Source organism: Xenopus laevis, chromosome 5S (assembly GCF_017654675.1).
Source record: "Xenopus laevis strain J_2021 chromosome 5S, Xenopus_laevis_v10.1, whole genome shotgun sequence".
In the NCBI taxonomy this organism is placed as follows: domain Eukaryota; kingdom Metazoa; phylum Chordata; class Amphibia; order Anura; family Pipidae; genus Xenopus; species Xenopus laevis.
This window is the reverse complement of record NC_054380.1, coordinates 17846582-17871893: the sequence shown is the minus strand read 5'-3', so window position 1 is coordinate 17871893 and position 25312 is coordinate 17846582. Positions and strand designations below refer to the sequence as shown.

General features: G+C 38.6%; 1 protein-coding gene across 3 annotated transcripts in view; it reads right to left on the bottom strand.

Annotated features, from left to right (window-relative positions):
- Positions 1-25312, bottom strand: part of ubr2.S (ubiquitin protein ligase E3 component n-recognin 2 S homeolog) — a 174915-nt gene that overhangs the window by 45900 nt on the left and 103703 nt on the right. Inside the window, 12 exon segments of one of the 3 annotated variants that reach the window (NM_001096196.1) lie at positions 798-961; positions 3334-3432; positions 4991-5079; positions 6429-6536; positions 8215-8335; positions 10010-10072; positions 10183-10321; positions 12427-12557; positions 13782-13892; positions 14756-14834; positions 19379-19638; positions 24159-24278. In NM_001096196.1, the coding sequence (NP_001089665.1) occupies positions 798-961; positions 3334-3432; positions 4991-5079; positions 6429-6536; positions 8215-8335; positions 10010-10072; positions 10183-10321; positions 12427-12557; positions 13782-13892; positions 14756-14834; positions 19379-19638; positions 24159-24239 (1445 nt within the window). In that variant the 5' untranslated portion in view covers positions 24240-24278. 3 annotated transcript variants of the gene reach the window in all.

Genomic DNA, 25312 nt, shown 5'->3' with positions numbered 1-25312 from the left:
CAAAAAAACAGTTTATTTGTTGCCTCTGAATCAACAGATACATACTTGAAATGTAATAAAAATATGTTCACTTTTTGCTGTTACCGGTCTTTTAACAGGGAACATGGGGAGCCATAGGTTACAGGCACTGGCACACGGTTTGCTATGACGTAATTTTTTGGGAGTTTTGTCAGCCAGCAGTAGCACAGGTTCTGCACTACTGCTGGGTGACAAAACTCCCAAAAAATTATGGCATAGCAAACTTTAAGATTGCTGCAAGTAAAATGTTATTACTTACACTGATCCAAATTAACCATTGAAAAATGTGAAGAGAAGCAATTTCCCATAATGAAGCCATTTGGCTGTGAGTAATAGTTTTTACTTGCGGCAAATCTAATGGCAAGTCATTTTTGGGAGATTTGACGCCGACAGTAGAGCAGATTCAACAGCAACAAATCTTACTGTATGCTTTAGCCCTAAGTATCACTGTCCTAGAGACTTTATGTTTTTTTTTTTAAATGTTACATCACTGCTTGTTGAAAGGGGCCACAAATACCAACATGCTAAGCAAGGACCCAATTTTGAAGTCTGCAGATTGTTGGACTGTGTATGGAAACAATGGACAGATTTTTATATGCCAAGATGTTTCGTTTTACATAACTGAACAATGGAACGTCCAGGACAGATGACGCTCTAAGGTTTTTGTTGGACTGAAAACCCAAGAGCAGAGCTCACTTTCTTCGATGAAATAACTTTATTATAATCTGTACATCATATATTAGTCACTCTCTTCAGAGTCACTATTATAAGTCACTCACTTCAGATCCAAAATTAGGCTCTGGACTCTCCTAAACTTGAAAGCTTGCAGAGCGGTATAGCGTTCAAACTGAAATCTGCCCTGAATATCCCGTGTTCTCAAGTTGTCCATAAATGTCTTTATTACGGTTGTCATCATATTCTCCTCTGTGATCAGCATCCGAGCCTATGACAGAACAGAATTAACTTTTGTTGCATCTACTATAGACAACAGTATAACATGCTCTAACTAAATCATATACAGGGGCTGGCACTTAGTTTTAGTGAAAGCTCTGTTTACTAAGCCATAGTTTGGAGCAGTTTACGTTGTCTGGTTGCTGCATGCTTGCCTTCCATAAGCTACAGAGCAACAACAACTTCTGGGTCTCCGTTAGCAACTTCTGGGTCTCCGTGTATCTTCAGTGCGCTTTAGCATTGAACGCACACCAGTTTCGACTAAACTATGCAATACACTCCCCCATATATCGGGTCCTGAGGATGGTACTTCTGCATCCTTTAAAAATTCAATACCTGGTGGTATCACTGAAAATCTCAGGGACAGTGAATGTTGTTTAATAGTCGTGTCCCATAAAGCTAGGTTTTCTAGTGATTTTTAGCACATTTCTTACATGAATGCATGTCACCATGAAACACAATAAACCTTAGCTGCATCGTTATCATTTGCACTTCCTATTTGCACACCAAAATTCTTTTTATTCATTGGCAGGGTGATTATAAAATAAATTTGTTAAGTGAAGGAAAGGTGTGCAGTTGAAATGGTAGAAACTGTGTCCCCCTTACAGAGAGATTGTGTGTGTCTTTATAGGCCTGAGTAGAGTCATAGATAACGTGGCAGGGCAGCCTAGCATTGTCAAAAACAAAAAAAGTGTAGATTTAGGATACATTTCATGGGCTGTGAGATAGTGTCAATCTCCTTTGCAGCCATTGGTTGGCTCCACTGGCTGTTCCGAGTGGACGGCCCTGACTGTCCCAGTGTATGCACTATTTAGAGAAAGAGAGTCTATCTCACTGGAGAGCTGCAGGGAAGTGTAGCAAACAGGGAGCAGTGAAAGTAATTGTGAACCTTATTGGGTTTTGAGCAGAGAATCCCGGTCAGATCCACAAAAGAGTGAGGGTCCAACTTCGTTTTAATTTCTTTTGAAAGACACGCTATGCTGTTTGGGCGAAACTGCCCTCATGTTTATAAAATGCAGTGAGAAAACTGCTTTAAACTGAAATTTGGTGTCCATGACCAGTTTGAGCAAATGCCCACAATACTTACAAATGATGGCAAGTGCTTACCTTACAGAACTAGGTACAGTTTGCTATAGATACCTACTAATGAATGCTAAGAGTCTACTTTACAGTCTCTTATGGATACTTACAAGCAGGGCCGCCATTAGAAATCACGGGGCCCTGTAAAACAAAATATTTGGGGACCCCCAAACTGGCGCCCAAGACCTGCCCCAGATCCCGCCCACTCCACATCAAAGTTAAAAGACCACACAGACATCAGCACTAAAAAAGTAACCCCCCCACACACACAAGTTATAAAACATATTGAAAATTTTTTTAAAAAACATATGTGCCATGGCCCTCCTTACAAGTTAAAAAAAAATTGGGGAAGGATCAAATCTGTGAATCGAGGTGCTGTTAAATTACACTTTTTACAGGGGACCCTGTGGTCATGGTAACCAGAGTGAACCCCTCTGTCTTCTTCTGTCTGTACTGCAACTCCCAGAATCCCCTGTCCCCCAAGAAGATACAAGAAGTTTTAGTGAAAGCCTCTCGCAGTGGGCTCTTCCCGTTGGGGTAGAACTTGCAGAGCTGATTAGAAAGCTTAAACACTTCAGAGAAATTCATTTTCTTCCCACAGTGACATTTAGTAAACTGTCAATCAATTCCATAACATGGATAACATGGATTGGTGCGCGTAACACGCCAACGGTGGGTCGGAATTACGTCTAATAGGATTAGTCAGTACTAGGGCGGAGCTTCACTGACAGACAGAACAAAGCAGCCTATAGGAAACACGAAGACGGAAGGCTACACTAAATGGGCGGAAAAGGCTAGAGGGGGTGTGCGTAGCTTGGAATTGGGCGGGTTGATAAATAATGGAATGGAAGGACTCTTTTGGCACTGAGCTGTGGGATTATTTATGGCAGCTGGTAAGTGCAACTAACACAACGGGTGGGCAGAAAAGTGCAGCACTGCGGGCCCCACTTCAAGCCCGGGCCCGGGACACTTGTCCCCCCCTGATGGTGGCCCTGCTTACAAGTGTAGGCAAAATGCACACCTTACAGGACTGAGTGCAGTCTGTCATAGATACTTACAAGTAAAGACATGATGTATACCTTATAGAACTGAGTACAGTCTATGGATAATTACAAGTAACGACAAGATGTATACCTTATAGGACTGAGTACAGTCTATGGATACTTACAAGTAAAGGCATGATGTATACCTTACAGGACTGAGTGCAGTCTGTCATGGATACTTACAAGCGAAGGCACGGTGTTTACCTTACAGGGCTGGGCACAGACTCTTATGAATACTTACAAGAGAAGGCACTGTTAATATCTGTACCGAAAGGTCAGTGATAGAGAATTCCCTGTCGTGGTCGTCTTTCACATAATCATTCTGCAATCGCTCATAGTTCTAATGAGAAGAAGGTAAGAAAGACAAGGAGTGGCAACTATCAGTTCAAACATGAGCATTTACTCACCAGAGTGGGTACAGTGAAGAGCTGAACAGACAGAGCAGCCACCGATACTGCTCGCTCGTGATCATCCTCCATAAAATCTCTCTGCAACTGCTGGTAATTCTAGACAAAAGGGTGGGAAATTCACCTCTAATCCACACTGGCCTTGAATGTGATTCTTAAACCCTCTAATGATATTGTTAGGTCCTGTTACTCAAGTCTATATTGATCAAAGATCTTATACGTTTGTCCTGACCTGAATCCTGTACAGCTGTTCCCATGAGCTATTTGTAGAAAAGGGAACCTTTGATTAGTTAGACCAGCAATAACTTAAATTAAGTCAACCTTATATAAAAAGGTATTCTGGGACATTCAAAGTTTTCATGCCTTGATAAATCTAAAAAAAAAAAATCTATTAATTTAGGTCTGCACAAGAAGGTTATAGCAACACGTACATTGCAATTGGCCATTGGCACGCTTCCATTTTCCTTTAATTATGAGGCCTGTGCACTGAACAGAAAGGACCAGTAAAAATACAATTTAACAGGAAAGAACAAAGCATCATAATACAGCATTATTTTTTTTAAGGTTCCATCTTGTATTTTATGACGCAGGATCACAGAGTCGTATTAAAACCTGGCAAGTGAATTATATCTAAGATAGACAAGGCAGTAATAAGTGAATGAGGAAAAGTATCTGGAAACCTATCATAAGTATAAAAAAAATTATAAAATTGTATTGATTTGGAAGGGAAGTGAGCACAATTATAAGCACAATGCTGGATTGTTCACGGTCAGCTTGGATAAGAGGCTCCCGTGGCCTGAAACATGCCAACTATATAAAGTAATAATAGCATGAAATCTGTATTGGTGCACTCTTCTCTATATTCTACATATTGTACAAGTCTCCCAGGAGTGGAGGAGAATAATTCCAGGGCCAAGACACTGTAGTGATCACTGGGCTTGTAAGGAACTTACTTGCTTTCTGACAGCATTTTTAAAATCAGTGCGGCACTTATAAAGTTGTAAACAAAAAATAATATTTTGTGTAATGAAAGAAAACGTAACTTCCCAAAATACCCAAGTCCCACGACATATTGTACGTTCTGTGATTAAACGGCCTTAAGAAAATGAAGACAGATGCATGCAAGGCATTGTGGGAATGAAGGACAGGCCACAAACCCTAATTTGCATATGCAAATTATGTGTGCGAAGGGAAATCATATGCAAATTCAAATTCGGATTCAGCGAATCTTTCACGAAGGATTCAGGGATTCGGCCGAATCCCAAATAGTGGATTCAGTGCATGCCTAGAGCATTGTTTCAGAAAACAAGTCTAGAACTGCATTTTCTTTCATTATTTTTTAACGAGTTACCTGTATTTTGACATGCAAGCAGTTTATTGGTTAAAAATAAAAATCTTATTTCAGGTTTAGTTAATTCATGCCTGGTGTATACTGTCAGAATCACAATATTTACATAAAACACTTTTCCACTTAACATTTTTTTAACTTACGTTTGCAAAGCGGATGGCAAAAAGCTTCTTGTACTTTAAATCCATAAGTAGACTGCTCATAAAAAGTTGGTGATAGCAGTTTCTAGCACCTAAAAGTGGGGAAAAAAAAGACTTTTTATGATAAGAAATTAAATGTTTATTAATTTTGGATGGAGTAATTCTTCAGTAAGCATATTAGAAGAGAATATAAAATAAAATAGCACCCGAATGAATGCAAGCTCCTAATACCATAGTGTGCAGATTTTGCAAGAAATCACATGATCACAGGCCAAAATAATGAAATCATAGTCGTTCACAAAAATATGGGCTACTGGAGAATTGAATGACTTCAAGAAGGTCACAAGAATGAAGCATGAATACAAATCAGGATGAAGCAATGATATATACTTTTAAGAAAGAAAATGTGTTAAGCTCTGGCAGAAAATGGGGTATAATGGCATTAAAACTAGGGACACACAAAGCAAATCTGTAGAAATATTTTGTTGACTGGGGAGACTACAATTAAAGGGGTTGTTCACCTTTGAGTTAACTTTTAGTATGATGTAGAGCAGTGATCCCCAACCAGTAGCTCGTGAGCAACATGCTGCTCTCCAACCCCTTGGATGTAGCTCTCAGTGTCCTCAAACCAGGTGCTTATTTTTTAATTCCAGGCTTGGAAGTTACTTTTAATTGCATAAAAACTAAGTATAGTGCCAAGCAGAGTCTCATGTAGGCTGCCAGTCTAAATAGGTGCTACCAAATAGCCAATCACGGCCCTTATTTGGCACCCCAAGGAACTTTTTTATGCTTGTGTTGCTCCCCAAATCTTTTTACATTTGAATGTGGCTCACGGGTAAAAAAGGTTGGGGACCCCTGATGTAGAGAGTGATATTCTGAGACAAATCGCAGCTGTTTTTCATTTTTTGTTATTCGTGGATACATTCTCTAGCTTGTTATTCAGCATCTCTCCAGTTTGCAACTTCAACAATCTAGTTGCTAGGGTCCAAATTACCCTAGCAACCATGCATTGATTGAAGAAGGGACTGGAATATGAATCAGGGAGGGTTGAAATAAAAAGAGGAGTAATAAAAAGTAGCAATAACAATAAATTTGTAGCCTTACAGAGCATTTGTTTTTTAGATGGGGTCAGCGGAAGGGTATATGGCAGAACTGGAGACTTGACTGGAGGTAAGTGGACTACCGCTATGGTGTTTAAATGCACATAAAGTCAGGACCAACACTGAAGAGAATAGCACACTACAACAGACTTTGATTTCAGCAGCAAATACAGTTACAAAAACAGTTGTTGAACTTTTTAAATTAAATTTCTTTTGAAATGTTGCTTATAATTAAGTTTGCATTTAGCTGCAAATGTATTAATATACTTCTGTTTGCAAATCAAGCCCAGGCTATGGAATGATAAGAATGGAGCAAAACATGAAGGGCTTTATTGTCTTACCTTTCCAGAGTTTTGAGTCAGACAACATTAGTCTATCTACAAGAGAAGAGTTTTCCCCCTCTGGGCCTTCTTGTAAACCAACCTGGCAAAGAATGCGTCGAAGTCCACCTATAGAAAAATCATACGAATGAAATCACTAATTCAAGAAAAATATTTTTGGAAATCAGAAAAAAAACAGTATTGATACAGTTGAGCATTGGAACACATGATGCATGAGTTAAATGATTACCCTAGAACCATAAAAACAATTATGGTTAGAAATGCTTTATTTTATATACTGAACTTACTTTACCAGCCTAAAGGTTTCAAAACTCTATAAACATAAATGATTCAGGGCTCAAAGTTATGCACAGGAGCTAATTGTCTTAAATTGTATTAGGAGTGTCAGGGACACATGCTCAGTGTGTTCTGGGCAGTTGTTGAGTTAAAAGTTAGGAGGTCATCACAAACCATTAAGCAGAAAATGGGCTTTGTCTGTCAAGGAAGCTACAGGGCTGATTATTTAAAGGGCACCAATGATGATCAAAATCATGTAAGTAAATACACTATGTGAAAGTTCAAGAAATACGATTTTTAAAACAGTTAGAATTGTTTGTATAATGTAAATGATCTGCAAGATCTCCCCTGCAGTTCTAGCTGAGGCAGCCATCTTGGATTTCATTGGCTCCTCCTACCTATATCTTCCCAGCCAACTGTAGCTCTGAAATCTCGCACATGCTCAGTTGAAATTCCTTGCTTGCTTATCAACCCTTCTAAGCTATTTTTAAATCAGCCAAACCTGTGTGTTAGCTGCTGTTCAGTAGTGCTGCCACCTGCTGGAAGTTAGTGTGTGCCCTTCATTTGCATAATGACATCACCAGCAGGGGACAAGATAGGGAAATCTCCTGGATACTTCTAGTGGAGGAGTTTACTTAAACAAGGCATTCTGGGTAGAATACTCAAAGCAGTGTTACAATCTGAGCATGCTCCTGGAATTTGCATATTAGAGTCTCTGTTATAGTCTCAGTATGGCCTCCCTCAGTGAAAGAACCTATTTGACAAAGTAAGGGATTTTTTTTAAAACCTGCAATTTTTTCAAAAAACTATATATGTAGTTTGGTTAAACGTGTTTAGCTTGTACTGGTCAGATTGTTAATATGTGTTTGATTTTGGCTGTGATAGGTGCCCTTTAATGCTAATGCAAATTGAGCTGGTTTTTGAGGTGCCATGTAATGTGAATTAAAATTAATTACTAGTCACACTTGTGACATACCGTTCATATATATTCCAGTGATCCACAACCAATTGCTCACGAGCAACATGTTGCTCACCAACCCCTTGGATGTTGGTCTCAGTGGCCTCAAAGCAGGTGCTTATTTTTAAATTCCAGGCTTGGAGGTAAATTTTGGTTGCAGAAAAAACAGGTGTACTGCCAAACAGACACTCCTATATGCTGGCAATTCACAGGCTGTCAAATAGCCAATCACAGCCCTTATTTGGCACCCCAGGAACATGTTTCATGCTTGTATTGCTCCCAAACTCCTTTTACATCTGAATGTTGCTCACAGGTAAAAAAGGTTGGCGACTCCTGCACTATACTGTGAGTTCGTCCCTAAGCTTTGATAACATACACCAGCCCAGAGCATGTGCTCTGAGAGGGATGACAACTGCCTATGTCTCTCCGTGAAATAGAAAAATACACATTGTCTACTAAACAGAGGAAAGAAGCTGAACATTAGCAAGCCTGTCCTTAAATACATTGAAAAAATATCCCACACACACACACACACACACAGTAAACATGTACCTGAAGACCCAATAACTTGGCCGAGCCAGCTGATGAGTTTTAACCCAAATGTCTGGTGTGCAACAATAGCAGAATGCATGACCTGCACTTTAAGAGGTTTTGTTTGTCGACTGGTGTTCCTCTGAGGAAAGACAGAATATTAAAGTAAACCATAAGGTGGCAAAGTGGCAGGAGGCATTACTTGTTTTTGATCACAATATGATATAATTGTTTTGTCACCAATTTGCATGCAGAAAATATCAAAAAGATATACATACATGAATAACATATTTTGAAATTAACAGGTGAAATTAGCCTACAATTGGGTCTTGACTGCTAACTAGCCTGACTAGCGTAGCTCTATATGAAGTAGCCAACTTCAGCATTAAAACCCACTGTTTGGGATTAGCCGGGGCATTGAGCATATAAAGTCAATACTGCCATTGGGGAAGATTTACAGGAGAATTCAACATGTGGGGAAAAAACCCCGTACCCACCACCCCAGGTAGACCCCCCCCTCCCACCAGGCTAACTACCCCCCCCCCGGGGAAATGCTCCATACTCCATACTTACTCCTAGGCGCAGATTCTTCCAGCAGAGTTCCACAAATCCATCTTCTGCGTCCTCAGTAAGCTGACTGGGAGATCGGTATTTCTGCGCATGGAGCAGTTTGCTGGTTTCAGACAACTGCACATGCGCGGAATTACACAGAAATTGCCCATCTCCCTTACAGAGCAGCTTACAAAGATCGCGGAAGATGGATGCATGCAACTCCGCTGGAAGAATCTCGCCGAGGAGTAAGTATGGAATATGGGGCATTTCCCAGGGGGGAGGGGTAGTTAACAATAATAAAAAAATAGGAACAATAAAATCAAAAAATTAAAGTGTTTTAGGGTAAGGACACACTGGACGATTTGTCGCCAACGTTTTAAAAAAGTAAATCGCGGCGACAAGACGATCGTCTTTTTTGAACAGACGATTCACAGCGACTATTGGCACAGAGCGATTTGTATCCCATTACTCTGTGCGGTACGTGCTCCACCCAAACCGTAAACGGTTTGTGCTTCCCGCTGTAACCTGGCGTGTTTACGTTCTTGCGTCATTGCGTTCGCATTGTAATTTGAATACAATTGCTGCTACTTATCTGTATGTGTGTGCGTGTCTAGGAGCTTTCAGTGCTTTTCTAAGTACATGCTATTTCTGATAAATCGCTCGGAAAAGGGTCTCAGTGCGTTTTGGAGCTACAGGCGATTCACAAACGCGCTGTGGGCACAGGAGCTGGCGTCTTTCATTTGGTTTTGTTCAGAGACAAAACGAGCGAAATGTCGCCGCGATTTGCTTTTTAAAAACGTTGGCGACAAATCGTCCAGTGTGTCCTTACCCTTAAAGTAATAAAAAAAACTGATGTGTTTGCTTCAGAAACACTACTATTGTTTATATAAATAGAATGCTGCGTAGCAATGGGGGCAGCCATTCAAAGGAGAAAAGGCTCAGGTTACACAGCAGATAAGCTCTGTAGAACATAATGGTGTTATCTGTTATCCACTATTTAACCTGTGCCATATAGCCTTTTTTAAATTTCCGCCATTGCTACACAGCAGCTTGTTTATTTGAACTATAGAAGTTTCTGAAGCAAACACATCCGTTTTACCAGTGCAGGGCAACAGTACATAATATTTTCATTACCTTAAACCATGTTAATTTTTTGGTGTTAGTGTTGCTTTAAGACTCAACAATTGTTACATCATGCCATTTTTAACATTGTCTTATCTTCCGATAAGTAGCCTCTACGATCCTAAAAAGAGATGTTTCTCACCACTATGACCGACTTTGCTTGCTCGCAAGACTGGAAATCCCCGTTTCGAACTGATCTCCGCCCCTGAAGAGGAAATGACATAGTAGGCGAGAAACAGAAACAAGTTAATTGACAATTTTTCCCATACAAATTTACTGACATAGCAGAAATGCAGTGGGTGTTGAACTACTTACATCCCTGTCCACTGTTGTTGCAAAACTGATGGCTTCCTTCTGGCTGCAGCTAACAGCTTTTTGAAGAGTGTATATGACCTGCTCATATGTGTGTACTTCATCGTTAAAAAGCATGCAGTAATAGGTATCATCTTTCTTCCTGTATCAAATAGATGACATTTTTAATTGAGTCAACACTTCCACACTTTTACCTCTTTTAAAATAATACAACCTATTAAAAAATGACCCACACATGGAAAGATATACAAATTGTCTTGACTTTATCAAGCTTGCCAGTATTCTACAAGTTAACCCGTTCTTATTGTATTGTTATCACCAAACAGCATTTTAGTTGTATTATCAATTGGTCAGTATAAGGGACCCTTTAAAGAAAATTTAAACCCCTCCCCCACACAAAAATTTAATCACTGAAGAGTTCTTTGAAATCTCTAAATACATGTCACTCTGGTTGTTCAAAGGTTAATAGTAAGTGTGCCCCCTTAATCACTTAGGATTCCTTATGCTCCTCTAACCCACTCAACTCCCTCCCTCAGGAATTTCCTGGCTACTGAGCATGCTCAGTTCTTCTCAGCTCAGATTAATAAACACACCCTCCAGTCTAGCAGCCAATGAAGTGATGGCATTACTAGTTCCCATAGAAACTCTGCTCTAGCTGTCTGCTCCTATTTTTAACTCCTAACCCCCTCTCCTGAGCTCAGTGTAACCATTACAATGCTCAATCTAAGCAGGACTTGTCATCATAGTGAATTCTGTCTGTGTTATGAAAACGAAAAACACAAGGGACTTTTAACTCCTCAATACAAGTGTCAGAAACGATGTAGAGATAATGCAAGTAATTACACATTAGAAATAAAATAAAAAGCAATTTTTATTCACCACCATGCCATAATAATCACATAGGATTAAAAACATTTAAAAACTAAGCAGCGCTGCATATGAAGCTGAAGGGATCCCTTCTGTAAGGACATAACCCCAAAGGCTGAATGTATTAATCAGATATGGGAAAAATTTGCATGCTATTTTGTAAAAAATAAATAAATGAAAAATTGTAGTTATAAATTCCTTAGGTTAGTTATATTCGATTGAGTAAATCCATGTTGGTCCTAATAGGAAAATTCCAAAACTTAGAAACAAAACAGCATGCATGCATTCCCCAACATCATATAATGTGAAAAAAGGGATTGCAAAATAAATGCCTGAATATTTTTTGCCCATCGGCCAATGTTCAATTCAAAAGTAGCTCCAATATTAAGGGTTATTGCTTTCTATGCGTGCTGGAGTCTGTATAATGCTAAGAGTGCGCTAGCTGCACCTGCGATGCACAATAATGACTAAACAGTCCAGATAATCTCCATTAGCGATATAACTATCACAACATATACTTCCAATTGTTATAGCCGGTTTGCAAGTGATGTGTCCTCAGCGCCGCTCACTGTAGCGGACATGTGACAGTCAAATGAAATAAAAATTATACCGACCGTATATTGGGTAGCGCTCGCAGGTAGTTGCAGGATTGATTAGATTAGCTGCATGGCATCGCTGCCACAGTCCCCCACTTAGCACGCTAGACTGCTGTCCAGAAGAGCCTCCATACAGCGGACGCAGCACTGCACCTCGACAGCTGTTTCGCCACAACTCGTGGCTTTGTCAACTCGTGCTCTTCTTATCCTTCAACACTAACGATGTGATTATTATGGCATGGTGGTGAATAAAAATTGCTTTTTATTTTATTTCTAATGTGTAATTATCTCTAGATCGTTTCTGACACTTGTATTGAGGAGTTAAAAGTCCCTTGTGTTTTTCGTTTTCATATTGCTAATTTAGTGGACACCCCAATACCTGTAGTCAGATATAATCTCATTAAGCCCTATCTTAGTTACTTTGTTGTTGGTTTTTGTTTTTGTTAGCCTGAATTTTTTTATTGCATGAACTTTACATCGCATATGTGCTGTTTGCAGATATAAATGCACTGATGTGTCAGAGGAAAAATGGCCCCCCGGGTGAAAGCTGCTATTTGTTTTAGGGAAATGTAAAGAAGTTAGCAAACAGAGGGGGTATATGCATTATAAATAATGACATTTGGGTGGTGGAGATATGCCCAACTTATATACATGGTAGGAAAACGTAGGCTGTCCTTTAAGGGCAGTTACCAAGTCTGTTTATCCCACAAGATTCTGAAGCAAGCCAAGCAATTTGCCAGTTATGGAACACCGAACAACTTTTAAATTGGCAAAAGATACTCACAAACACTCTAACCCAGCAGGCAGCTCATTCTCCTTCTCCCAGGTCAGAATTTCCACTGCGTAGCGAAACATAGTGGCAAACATATTATATGCTCGTGCGATCATATCTTCTGACAAATGAATTAGTGGGTCCTAGGGGAAATTAGTACGATAGTTATTTAAACAAATACATATTCAAAGCACAGATAAGTGAACAGTCACCTTATGAGTGATCAAAATAATACAATAAAAATATACCCTGAATGGATATTAAAGAACTGCTATTGTGTCGAGACAATGGAGGAAAGTAGCAATACCATACTCGAGAGTACCTGCTAGATGAGTATATAGAAGAAACCAAATTTCTCAGACACAGAATAGCACCGCAAGCATTGATCAATGCTGCACCTTCCAACGCCAACCAAATACCATCTTTTTACTGATGCCCTCTTTTATTCAACTTCCCTTCTCCCTTCCCAGCCACTTGGGTGTTATAGTAGGTGGTTACCTAGCAAATAAGATACCACCACATTTGTCCCAACTGGAAAGACAGGATAGTTTTGCAGCCATCTAAAATGGGCAGCCTAGCTGGTGCAACGCCATGTGATGGGCAGCCTGTTGAATTCAGGCAGGACTCAATGGGGCTCATTTATCAACACTGGGCAAATTTGTCCATGGGCAGTTACCCATAGCAACCAATCAGCGATTAGATGTTTTAAAGCCAGCTGCAAGTAGAACAATGAATGCAACAATCTGATTGGTTGCCATGGGTTATTGCCCATGGGCAAATTTGCCCAGTGTTGATAAATGACCCCCATTGTTCTGTGCTAGATGTAGCAACAAAGCGAGGAGCACCGTGACTGTGTTTCAGACAGATCCAAGTGCTAAGTTAATGCAATTAGGCACCTTTTAGCCCTTGTATCTATTTGATTGTAAATAATTCACAAGAGACAAAATACATAGTGAATGAAGTACCCCCTCTTGTAAAATATAAGGATATTATAAGTTATCGAGGAGTTTCATGACCATATACAGGTCATTTATACAGGGCATGGAACTCAGAGGTAACTTCTAATATCCTCATATTTTGCAACATGGGGTACTTTATTTATTATAATACACAAGTTTTAGTGAGTCATGTGACAACAATGACATCCATACTAACAGTTTATAACTGATGACATCAGTACTCACCATTTAAAAGGATATCATTTAAAAGATATTCATGGCTTTTGTGTAATATATATACATATATATGTAAAACAGGGGGGGGGGGGTGAGCCTATACGGCTCACCAAAAATTACATACAAATAAAACTGAAATTATCACATGGAAGCACTACATACTCATATGTTAAAGCTTAAATCATTAAATACCTCTGTCTCACTTTCAGAGATGTTAAGTGCATGTTTCTGGCAGTATGGTCCTCCTTTCCATGCTTCAGCATCTCCGCAGTCACAGAATCCTCCACCCCCTGATGTGGTCATCTGTAACAGATAAGGGAACAAATAGCATCCTGGATTCCCAGTGAGGTATAGAACACGAATACTGTTAATGTGGAGTACTCGATTATTAGAGGAATCTCCAGTTGAACTGACTTTTTTCTTTTAGTTTTTGCTTTTTTCTTTTTGTTTGTTCACTTTTTGAAAACAATAAAAATTACCTTTAATAAGAATTTAAAAAAAACAACATACTACAAGAGCTTATAGGAGTATATTGATATTAATGTGGTATATTTATTAACAATGCTGTTAGTATCTCTAGCCCTTTGATATAGATAAATGACTGCAGAATTCTGTGCATGCTAGGAGTAATCCAATCACTAGGAGACCAAGCAAAACAACAAATCTGCTTATAAGATTTCGTAACATAGGGCTAGGTTTTACTAAAACAAACCGTCTACCATTGTACAGGTATGGGACCGGTTATCCAGAATGCTCGGGACCTGGGGGGTTTCCGGATAATGGATCTTTCCGTAATTTGGATCTTCATATCTTAAGTCTACTAGAAAACCATGTAAACATTAAATAAACCAAATAGGCTGGTTCGGCTTCCAATAAGGACTAATTATATCTTAGTTGGGATCAAGTGCAATGTACTGTTTATTATTACAGAGAAAAGGGGATTCATATTTAAAAGTTTGGATTATTTGATTATAATGGAGCTTATGGGAGACGGCTTTCTGTAATTCAAAGCTTTCTGGATAACGGGTTCCCGGATAACAGATCCCATACCTGTACTACTATATCTGACATGTAGCTCAGTCTTTTAATATGAAATCCACCTCTTCTTACCATTAATATACCCCTTATACGGACAATTAAAAGACCCATGACAACATCAAACTTACCCGATAGCGGTGCTCTCTATGAGTACTTCCTAAAAAACACTCCATGCATAAAACACATGTTGGGTCAACTGCACAGTCCCTGGAAAATATAAAAGTGTGTAAATAAAGGAGATTGTATTAAAAAGCTGAATTTAGTCATCTAAGCATCCAGCTCAGAGGATATAAATCTAATCTCCCCCATTTCCTAATCCTCTGAGCGCAAGGCGATCATTGCTTGAAGTAGCATTAGGCAGTGCTTCTGAGCAATAATTGCCCAAAAAATAAATGCAACCGCAATCACAAGTAATTTGCATAGGAAAGAATGTTGGGCCTTTCCAAAAGTTTTGTTGCCTGCCTGCTGATCTGGAAACTGCTTCAGCGACAAAACATGTGGAATTGCCCTTTGTGCCATTATCCTTTTAGTATATATCCACAGTAACTTTGGATAAATGTTATTTCATTTTAAACTGGGAATTTTTTTTCTTCACTGAGAAGAACCCTGGGCAGGAGCAGTTTTCTGCTGGCAGGAGCACGGCCCGGCGTATAAGATAAATGATTACAATCACTTGGGGGTGCCTAACTTTTGGCATCATTAAAGAGGATGTAAAGGCAAAAAAATAAAATCCAATTTTTACTTTATTTAATGAAAAATAAATCTATCTCCAGTATACTTTAATTAAAAAATGTCTACAGTTTTTATAAGAAACCTGACTGCATGCATTGAAATTCACCCTTCATTTTACTTGCTCTGACAGCTGCAGATAGGAAACTTCAGACAGTCCCTAACTGATCAGCAGGGAGAAACCCCCCCACCTTACTTCCCAGCCCTGCAGAACTCAAGCAGCTTTGTTTGTTTCCCTGTAAAGCAGTCGGCGCTTGTGTAGAGATCTGCAGACCCAGTGCAGTCTGCATATTCTGATTATTAATCAGTCTTGCTGTATCGGCTTCTACAGCAGATATTATTTGACTTGTGCTGTTTTTATAATTTATGACAATCCCTAAACTTAGCCTCCTAACAGAAGCTCAGACCACACTGAACATGTGCGTAGTATTGGTCTTGCAAAGATGTTTAACATAGTTACGACAAGGTGACCCGCTGCGGCCAACTTTGAAAGCATAAATCATTTGCTTTATTAGGCTTCTGGTGTAGTAAGTTCATGTTTAGTATACAAAATACAACATTTCTAGCCTTATTCTATTTTATACTTTAGTTCCCCTTTAAGGGATTGTGACTTTCCTTAATGAATGTTAATGAAGACATAGGCAAGACTAAAACTGCAAGCGGAGTCTTGAAACTCTGAAAAGTTCAAACAAATCAAAGAAATAAATCAACAGTTTGTTCTAACAATTTCATTTAGACAAAGGTGAAATTAAAGAAATGATGTACAGTGGTCCTAAAACAAGGGAGGTCATTTGAGTGAAACACTGCTAATATTAAGAATGAGCACAGTAATTAACAGGATCTTATGAGAAGCTATTTTTGGGAAGCCGTCTGAAGCTTGATCACGGGCCAGATTAGGGGAGACAGATAAGTGAGACATTGTAACAGGAAGTGGTGTTGAACTGTAGCATCTCGATTCACAGCAGAACTGTAATTGAGGTCAAGCTTATGGCTGGGTTCAAGTTTCTATTTCCTGTTTGCGAAAACCCAGAGTATTTAGTGAAAGCCACTTTATCAATTCAAGGGGATAGATAATATTGAAGAAACACTCTTCTACAATGAGCTGCAAGAGAGCAAGTGTTACTTCCATTGAATATATCTGTATTCAAATGAACAACTGTGGGCATAGCCATTAATGCTGACAAGAGGTTGCAGCTTAATAAAGTTATGGGAAATCTACAGTACATCTGGCCCTCCCTCTGCTGCTATAATAGCCTCTACTTTTCTAGGAAGGTTTTCTACTGGTGGGATTTGCTTCCATTCATATGTAAAAGGTTGGGGACTGATGTTGTGGGTCAAATCCGCGTTCAAATGTTTCCCACAGCAGTTTTGTTAGTTTACAGTGATCGTCAACCAGTAGCTCTTGAGTAACATGTTGCTCGCCAGCCCCTTGGATGTTGCTCCCAGTGGCCTCAAAGCAGGAGTTTATTATTGAATTCTTGGTTGTATAAAACCAGGTGAACTGCCAAACAGAGTCTCAATGTAGGTTGACAATTGACATTGGGGCTACCAAATGGCCAATCACAGCCCTTATTTGGCACACCAAGAACATTTTTCATGCTTGTGTTGCTCCCCAACTCCTCATCTGAATGTTGCTCTCAGGTTCAAAAGTGTTGTTTAAAGTGTGGTGGCACTTGCACCAGAAAAGATGATGCTTACTTAAATAACCAATTTGCAAAAACTAGAAGGAATGTTCATCAGCAGGTGGAATGAACAATTCTGTATCCTCGGGTGCCCCAAGGCTGCAGAGTCCTAGAGCTCGTGTGAACGTGCCTTCCCCCCTATAGTTTATATAAACAAGCTTCTGTGTAGCTGTGTATACTGGAGTTTTTCTACAAGCTGGAAAAATGGAGAAAAGGTTAAATAGCAGATAACAGATAAGCTCTGTAGAACTGAGTGGTGCTTTACCAGGCTAATATGTTACTTGTTAACCTGTACCTTTTCTGCTTTTTTTAAAGCTTGAATGGTTGCCCCCATGTCTACACAGCAGCTTGTTTATATAAACTATAGTAATACTTATCTGTTATCTACTGTGTATCCTGTGCTTGAATGGCTGCCCCCATGGCTACACAGCAGCTTGTTTATATAAACTATAGTAGTACTTATCTGTTATCTACTGTGTATCCTGTGCTTGAATGGCTGCTTGAATGGCTGCACTTATAAACTATAGTAGCCTTTATGAACAGAACATAGAAATGTTACTAGTGCAGGGTAGCAGTACATTATGTTTTATTACTTTGGACATTTTTTTGGTGTTATTATTCATTTAATTCTAAGAGTCCTAGGGATATTCTGTGCTGTAACTACAGGTAAATTATGTCTACTCTGAAGTCAAAGGATTTTTTTGCATGCCTTGTAGTGTTATAGACCCAAATGCATTGCTTTCATTTAATCTGACAATAATCAGTTTTATGAAACAAACTTAATATATAAAGAACGATTATGATAGAGAGAAAGAGATGGGACTTAAAGATAAAACGAAGATGCTCAGAGCATTGAAACCAGATTGGGAAAAGTGATTGTAGATCATTTTGTATGGGAACCTTGTTTAAAAGGGTTGTTCACCTTTAAACAAACTTTTAGTATGATGTAGAAAGTGATATTCCCCAGATAATATGCAATTGGTTTTCAAAACTGATTTGAATACAAGACTGGGATATGAATAGGAGAGGCCTGAATAGAAAGATGAGTAATAAAAAGTCAGTGACCCCCATTTGTAAGCTGAAAAGAGTCAGAAAATGACAGCATATAATTCAAAAACTATAAAAAATAAGTAATGAAGACCAATTGAAAAGTTGCTTAGAATTGGGTTTTCTATAAAAAAAAAACTAAAAGTTACTTTAAAGATGAACCACCCCTTTAATGTGGAGACGGATAACAGAAGAGAGACTTCTTAAACAGATCATTCATTTTAAAGTTCTTTAGAGTCATGTAGAAAGTAGCACAATTTGGTTTCATTTTGAGGCTCCAATCTACAATATAGATGCATGCATCTAGAATTGTTGATTTTTATGGTTACTATAATATTCGCAACCTGACCTAATCATATTGTGATGTGTCACTCAATCCACTGCCTGACTGCTAATTAAGTAGAGCCATATATATATATATATATATATATATATATATATATATATATATATATATATATATATATATATATATATATATATATATATATATATATATATATATATATATATACACACACATTTCGGGAGAAACCAGTGCTTATGTACAAGATCATGATAAACTAAAATTTTTATACACTTTAAAGGAGAACTAAACCCCCAATAAACTATACAATTATTTAATCTGAATATACTAAGTTTAAATGTGTTTGTTTACCGCTGTGTACAATGGGCCCGGGTGCACACGCCCCAGACTTAAGCAAGGGGAGCCAAACAGAACCAAGGCCTGACGCGTTTCGTGTCTACCAAAGACACTTACTCATAGGCTATGAGTAAGTGTCCTTGGTAGCCACGAAACGCGTCAGGCCTTGGTTCTTAATTATGGAAAATAAAATGTAAACCTTTTTAACCCTTTTACAATCTGACTCCGGCTTTACAACTTTACTACCAGGCTTGTGCCAGGTTCTATTGAAGTTTTCTGGTGTTTAAACCCCCCATCCACTACCCCTCCCCACACCCATAGTAAAAGACTGTGCAGTTGGAGCCAGTCCCGTATTTGCACCAACTGCGCATGCGCCGGAAAGCCATTAATTGCCGAAGGGAAGGACGAGGATCCGAATAAAACAATAAATGCGGTAGATGGCGCCCTGGAGCTCTGCTGCACTTCTCTGCATGGAGAAGTGAGATTGACAATTGGGGACTTTTTTTGCATTAATGCACTATGTGGAAAGGGAACAGGGAGGGGGGACTATGAGGGGGTAGTGGATGGGGATTTTCTCATGGGGGGGGTTAGTTCTCCTTTAAGGTTAGAAATTGCGGACTTCATTAAATATGAAAAAATAATTAAATTACCTGCATGAATATGTTGGCTCTCCAACTTTAAATACCCGGCCACACAGCTGAGATGGCTTGTTTGCTTGTTTAAGCTTTGGAAATCCAATCACAGGGTCTTCTCCACATAGATACCACTCCATGGGGCCCAAGAGAACGTGCTGGACCACCATGTCCTCATTTTCTGGAGTGGGGTTGGAGCCTTGACAGTAAATTTTGGGTACATAGTAGGCCAGATGCTGATAAACTTCTTTAGGTAGATCAGTTGCTTGGAGCCATTTCTTTTAAAAGACAAACAAGACACAAACCATCATCATGAGGAAGTTATATAAGGAAATGCTTTATAATACACAAAAGCCATGAGTATCTTGTAAATTATGTAGTGAATAAATTACCCCTATTGTAAAATATAAGTATATTATAAGTCACGCGGAGTTCCATGACCATATTAAAGTCATGGAACTCTGAGGTTACTTCTAATATCCTCATATTTTCCAACAAGGGGTACTTTATTTATTATAATACACAAGTTTTAGGAGTCATGTGACAAAAATGACATCACTACTCATCATTTAAAACTGATAACATCACTAGTCACCGTTTATATAGTGAATAAAGTAACCCCTCTTGCAAAATATAAGGATATTATAAGTGGAGTTTCATGACCGAAGGCCGAGTGTTTTTATACAGGTCATGTAACTCCGAGGTAACTTCTAATATCCTCATATTTTGCAACTGGGGGTATTTTATTTATTATAATACACAAGTTTTAGTGAGTCATGTGACAGAAATGACATCAGAACTCACAGTTTATAACTGATGACATCAGAACTCACCGTTTATAAGGATATCATTTACAAGGTATTCATGGCTTTTGTGTATTATAAGGATATAATACACAAAAGCCATGAATAGTGAGTAGTGATGTCATTTTTGTCACATGACTCACTTAAAACCTAGTGAGTCATGTATTATAATAAATAAAATACCCCTTTTTGGAAAATATAAGGATATTACAAGTAACCTTGGAGTTCCATGACCTATATAAAAGCATGATCATTTTATATGAACATGGAACTCCTTGGTGATTCATAATATCCTTATATTTTACAATAAGGGGTACTTTATTCACTATATATTTCAAAAGGAAGTAGCCTCATTATAATACATAAGTATAACATTTAAAAAAATCTGACCATAACTGCAAACAGCAAGTCACTTGAAATGCCTGCTTTTCTCTCTGTATTGCCTAATGGGAAGCAAAGAACAACCGTTTTGAGATTATAGCTTAACTTGAAAGAAAATAGAAATTTGAAAATAAGCAGCATTTAACTGCCACGCAACCCAGGCTTATATCTCTGCTGCCTACCCCTACTTCCAGTCCGGACTTCTGAAATAATGTAGCAGAAGCCAGATTATCAGGAGTGTGAAGAATTTCTGATACATTGTTTCAAGAGATAGAACCAGCAAAACAGAAAGGGACAGAAAAATAATGTATTTAATTGCAATAACATTTGTAAATAATTTAAAAACCATTTTTTTTTCTAAATGAATATATATTGGAAAGTTGTTTTTTTTTATCTCAACTCGTGTACTAACTAAAAAAAACTTAAAAATATAATTCAAGATATGATTAACATACAAGACTGATGAACGGAGAAGGATTGAGGATAGTAAAGAGTAACATGATTACTGTATTTCATAAACAGTGTGGAATTGTTTACAGATTAAATTTAGAAATAATCTTATTTCCCCAGGATATAACTTATATTTAATTTTAAATTTCATGCCGGTTCCCCTTTAAGGACAATTGGAATTACTGAATCTGGGTTTCTAAATTCTAAAAGGTTGCTTAATCTTAAAGGGGAACTATGGCGAAAATGAAAATGTAATATAAGCTTCAGCATACTGAAATAAGAAACTTTCTAAATACAATCAATAAATATTCTGCACTTTTTTCTGAAATAATCAAGTTTATCTTCACTATTCCTCTCTAGGTGTCTGTCTCTCTTCATTCAGTCTTAATGCAGGAGCTGGGTGTCAGATATTCATTGACTGTTAGATCCAATATATCTTATAGTGGGGCTTCCTTTCCTAGCAGATGTATCAGAGCTCACTCAAATAACTGATTCCAATGCAAACAAAATCTAACTAAATAACTGCATTTTCTACAAATTCTGCATGTAGACAGGATTTCTGGTGATTTTAATAGCATGAGCTCTATTACACCTTCTACGTAAAAGGAGCCCCCCTATAAGATATATTGGATCTATTGGAACTCCTGCAAGAAGAGAGAATGAAGAGAAACAGATGCTGAGAGAGGAATAGTGAAGATAAACTTGATTATTTCAGAAACAGTACATACTTTTTCATTGATTGTATTTAGAAAGTTTCTTATTTCAGTATGCTGAAGCTTATCATCAATTTTCATTTTCGCGATAGTTCCCCTTTAACTTTAACTCTAGAAATACAGATTGCACAAAGACCCTGAGTGAGAATGAAGGAAGAGTAAGGGTTTAGACTACATCATTGTACTACAGGTATGGGACCCATTATCTGGAAACCAGTTATCCAGAAAGCTCAGAATTACGGAAAGGTCATCTCCCATAGACTCCATTTTATCCAAATAATCCAAATTTTAACAAATAATTTCCTTTATCTCTGTAATAATAAAACAGTAGCTTGTACTTGATCCCAACTAAGATATAATTAATCCTTATTGGAAGCAAAACCAGCCTGTTGGGTATATTTAATGTTTACATGATTTTCTAGTAGACTTAAGGTATGAAATTAGAGAAAAAAATCTGTTATCTGGAAAGCCCAGAGATTTCTAGATAACAGATCCCATTCCTGTACTAAACCACTACTGATATATAACTATAAAAACCAAGAAAGCATCTCAATCAAAACTTCTCAATGAAATTAAAGCAAGTGTATAAAAAATACATTAAAACAGCCGTTATTCCTTTCATGCATGTCAATCTGTAGACCTACCTCTCCTCATCCATATCTTTCTCACAAAGTAAAGGTCATTTATTTTTATAGTAAATAGATACATAGTAGCTAGGGTAAACAAATGGCACAAGGCCATCGAGTTCAAACTAATATAGACCACTTTTATCTTACTGCAGAGAAAGAAAGAAAAATAGATACACAACTTGGTTGTGACACTAAGAAGCCCATTAGTTACCCCTGAAACACCAATACAGTGTATCTAAGCCTATCTACATAAATAACAATTTGTTGCAAAATTATTCTTTGTCAATTTCAAGCCGATAATTTAGACAATGTGAACACTGTTATAATGTACTCTAAAGAGCAGTATGACAGCTCCCTCTCACATTAATACAAAATACACGGACACATGCAGAATGCCCTGTTTTTTCTGGTATAGCATTTGGCCACGGAATTCTTTACCCAACAAGATTACAGATCATCCATCCTACTATACCTAATATACTGCCAATATCACTGCCCGCATTTCATCAAATCCAGCCTTTTTTAACTTCACTTTAAAGGGCAAGTCAACCCCAAAATTTAATTTTGCCTAATAAAAGAAAACATACTTCTAAGCAACTTTCCAATAAACATTTTTAAAAAATCAGAGTATCCCAGCAGACAGGTCTGTTAATCAGCTGTCTTGTCTTACATTATATCAACAGTCTGAGCCAGCAGGGAAGAGAAGAGAATAGAAAGGGACAAACACTACTTTTAATAGCATAACATATTCGAATAACTTAAAAACCATAGAAAAAATGTAATGAATTTATATTGCAAAGTTGCTTAGAATTAGGTTTTCTTTAATCAGGCAGAAAAATATAGACAGACGGAAAGACAGATGGACAGATGGACAGACAGACGGATGGACGGACTGACGGACAGACAGATGGATGGACAGACAGACGGAAATACAGAAGGACAGACAGACAGATGGACAGACAGATGGATGGACAGACAGATGGACGGACGGACAGACAGACACATAGATGGACAGAGACACAGATGGACGGACAGATGGATGGACGTACAGACAGATGGACGGACAACAGACAGATGGACGGACGGACGGACAGATGGACGGATGGACAGACAGACACATAGATGGACAGACCGACACAGATGGACAGACAGATGGATGGATAGATAGACAGACAGCCAGACAGATATGCAGAGCGAGAGAGAGACAGACAGATAGATGGATAGACAGACAGATGGATAGACAAGACAGATGAATATACAGAGAGAGACAGACAGATGGATATACAGACGAGAGAGACAGACAGACGGACAGATTTGCAGACAGATAGATGGATGTAGATGAATATAGAGAGAGAGAGAGAGACAAGCAGATATATAGATCTATAGACAGACAGAGCCATTTCTATGGTAGTTTATTGTAAGTGGCTACTGACACTATGTGCTGCATATAAAGAGATGTGGAGAAGCAGAAGCTCAGTACATCTATGGGAATGTGTGAATGGAGCAGGAAAAGTCCTACGTGCCGCCTGCTAATGTCTGAGGCTAATATTATAAAAGTGCCAGCACTGATATATAGAGCTTTGGGCTATTGCTGGGAGTAGTTGTACAAGAGCAAGAAGGCGGCCAGTTGCGTGATAAGGAGGTACGTGTGTGTTACACAACTACAGACACATATGACAGACAGGGAGACGAACAGCTGTATCCCTGGCAGCTTATATCTCCCCTGTGCAGGTAGTGGTACAGTCTGCCTCTAAACCCGCAGCGGTACCGGGACAACTATTCCCAGGGGCTGACGGACTCCAGGCCTTTCTCGGGCACATACCAAGGCCACCTCGCCGGCACAGCAGGCCAACAACTCGCTGTCTATCCCTGGCACCTCGGCTTCTTGCCCCGGAGCCGCCATCTTCTCCAAGCTGGAGACTGCACCGGAAGCGGAAAAGCGTCACAGCGAAAGTCTGAAGTGATTGTGACAGGCAAAAAAAAGAATGTTCTGACTGAGCTGAAGATGGTGACGGTGCGTTTTTTTCTTGCGCAAAGTTCTGCAAAGATTACAGCAGACAGTCCAAAAAAGCATAACTCGCTGGAGACCGTAGTTTATAGTTGGATGTTATAGTAGGATGCGGGAGATTTACATAAATCAGGGAAATGCTGCTGTGAGTGAAGCTGAGCAACAGCTGGAGGGCTGCAAGTTGGCCTTGTATCTGATGTGATCGAATATTAACAGATTCTTATGTGGCATGATTGTACTTCTGTGGCGTTTCCCATGAGGCAAATGTCAAAATTAAATGGGTGGTTCCCCTTTAAAGTTCACTTTTAGGGGCAGATGTACTAAGCTCGAGTGAATAGTTCGAATCAAAAAATATTCAAATTTCGAAGTAATTTTTTTGGGTTCTTCGACCATCCAATTCGATCGAATCGAATGATTCGAACGATTCGAAGTTAAAATCGTTCGACCATTCGATAATCGAAGTACTGTCTCTTTAAAAAAAACTTCGACTTCATACTTCACCAAATTAAAGCTACCGAAGTCCAATGTTAGCCTATGGGGACCTTCCACAGCACTTTTCAAAGTTTTTGGTTGAATAATAATCCATTGATCGCTTAAAATCGTTTGATTCGAACGATTTTATCGTTCGTTCGATCAAATGATTTTTATTAGATCGTTTGATCGAACCTTTCGCGCTAAAATTCTTCTAATTCGAATTCAAAGGATTTTACTTCAAGGGATTTTTAACCCTCGAAATTAGACCCTTGATCAATCTTCCCCTTTGTGTGTTGTACAATGGCCAATTATAAACATCTTTTCAACTGGTCTTCTTTTTAGTTTTTGAATTATTTTCCTTCTAACATTTTCCAGCTTTCAAGTGGGGGGTCACTGACCCCATCTAAAAAACAAATGCTCTGTAAGGCTACAAATGTATTGTTATTGTTACTTTTTATTACTCATCTTTCTATCCAGGCCTCTCCTGTTCGTAT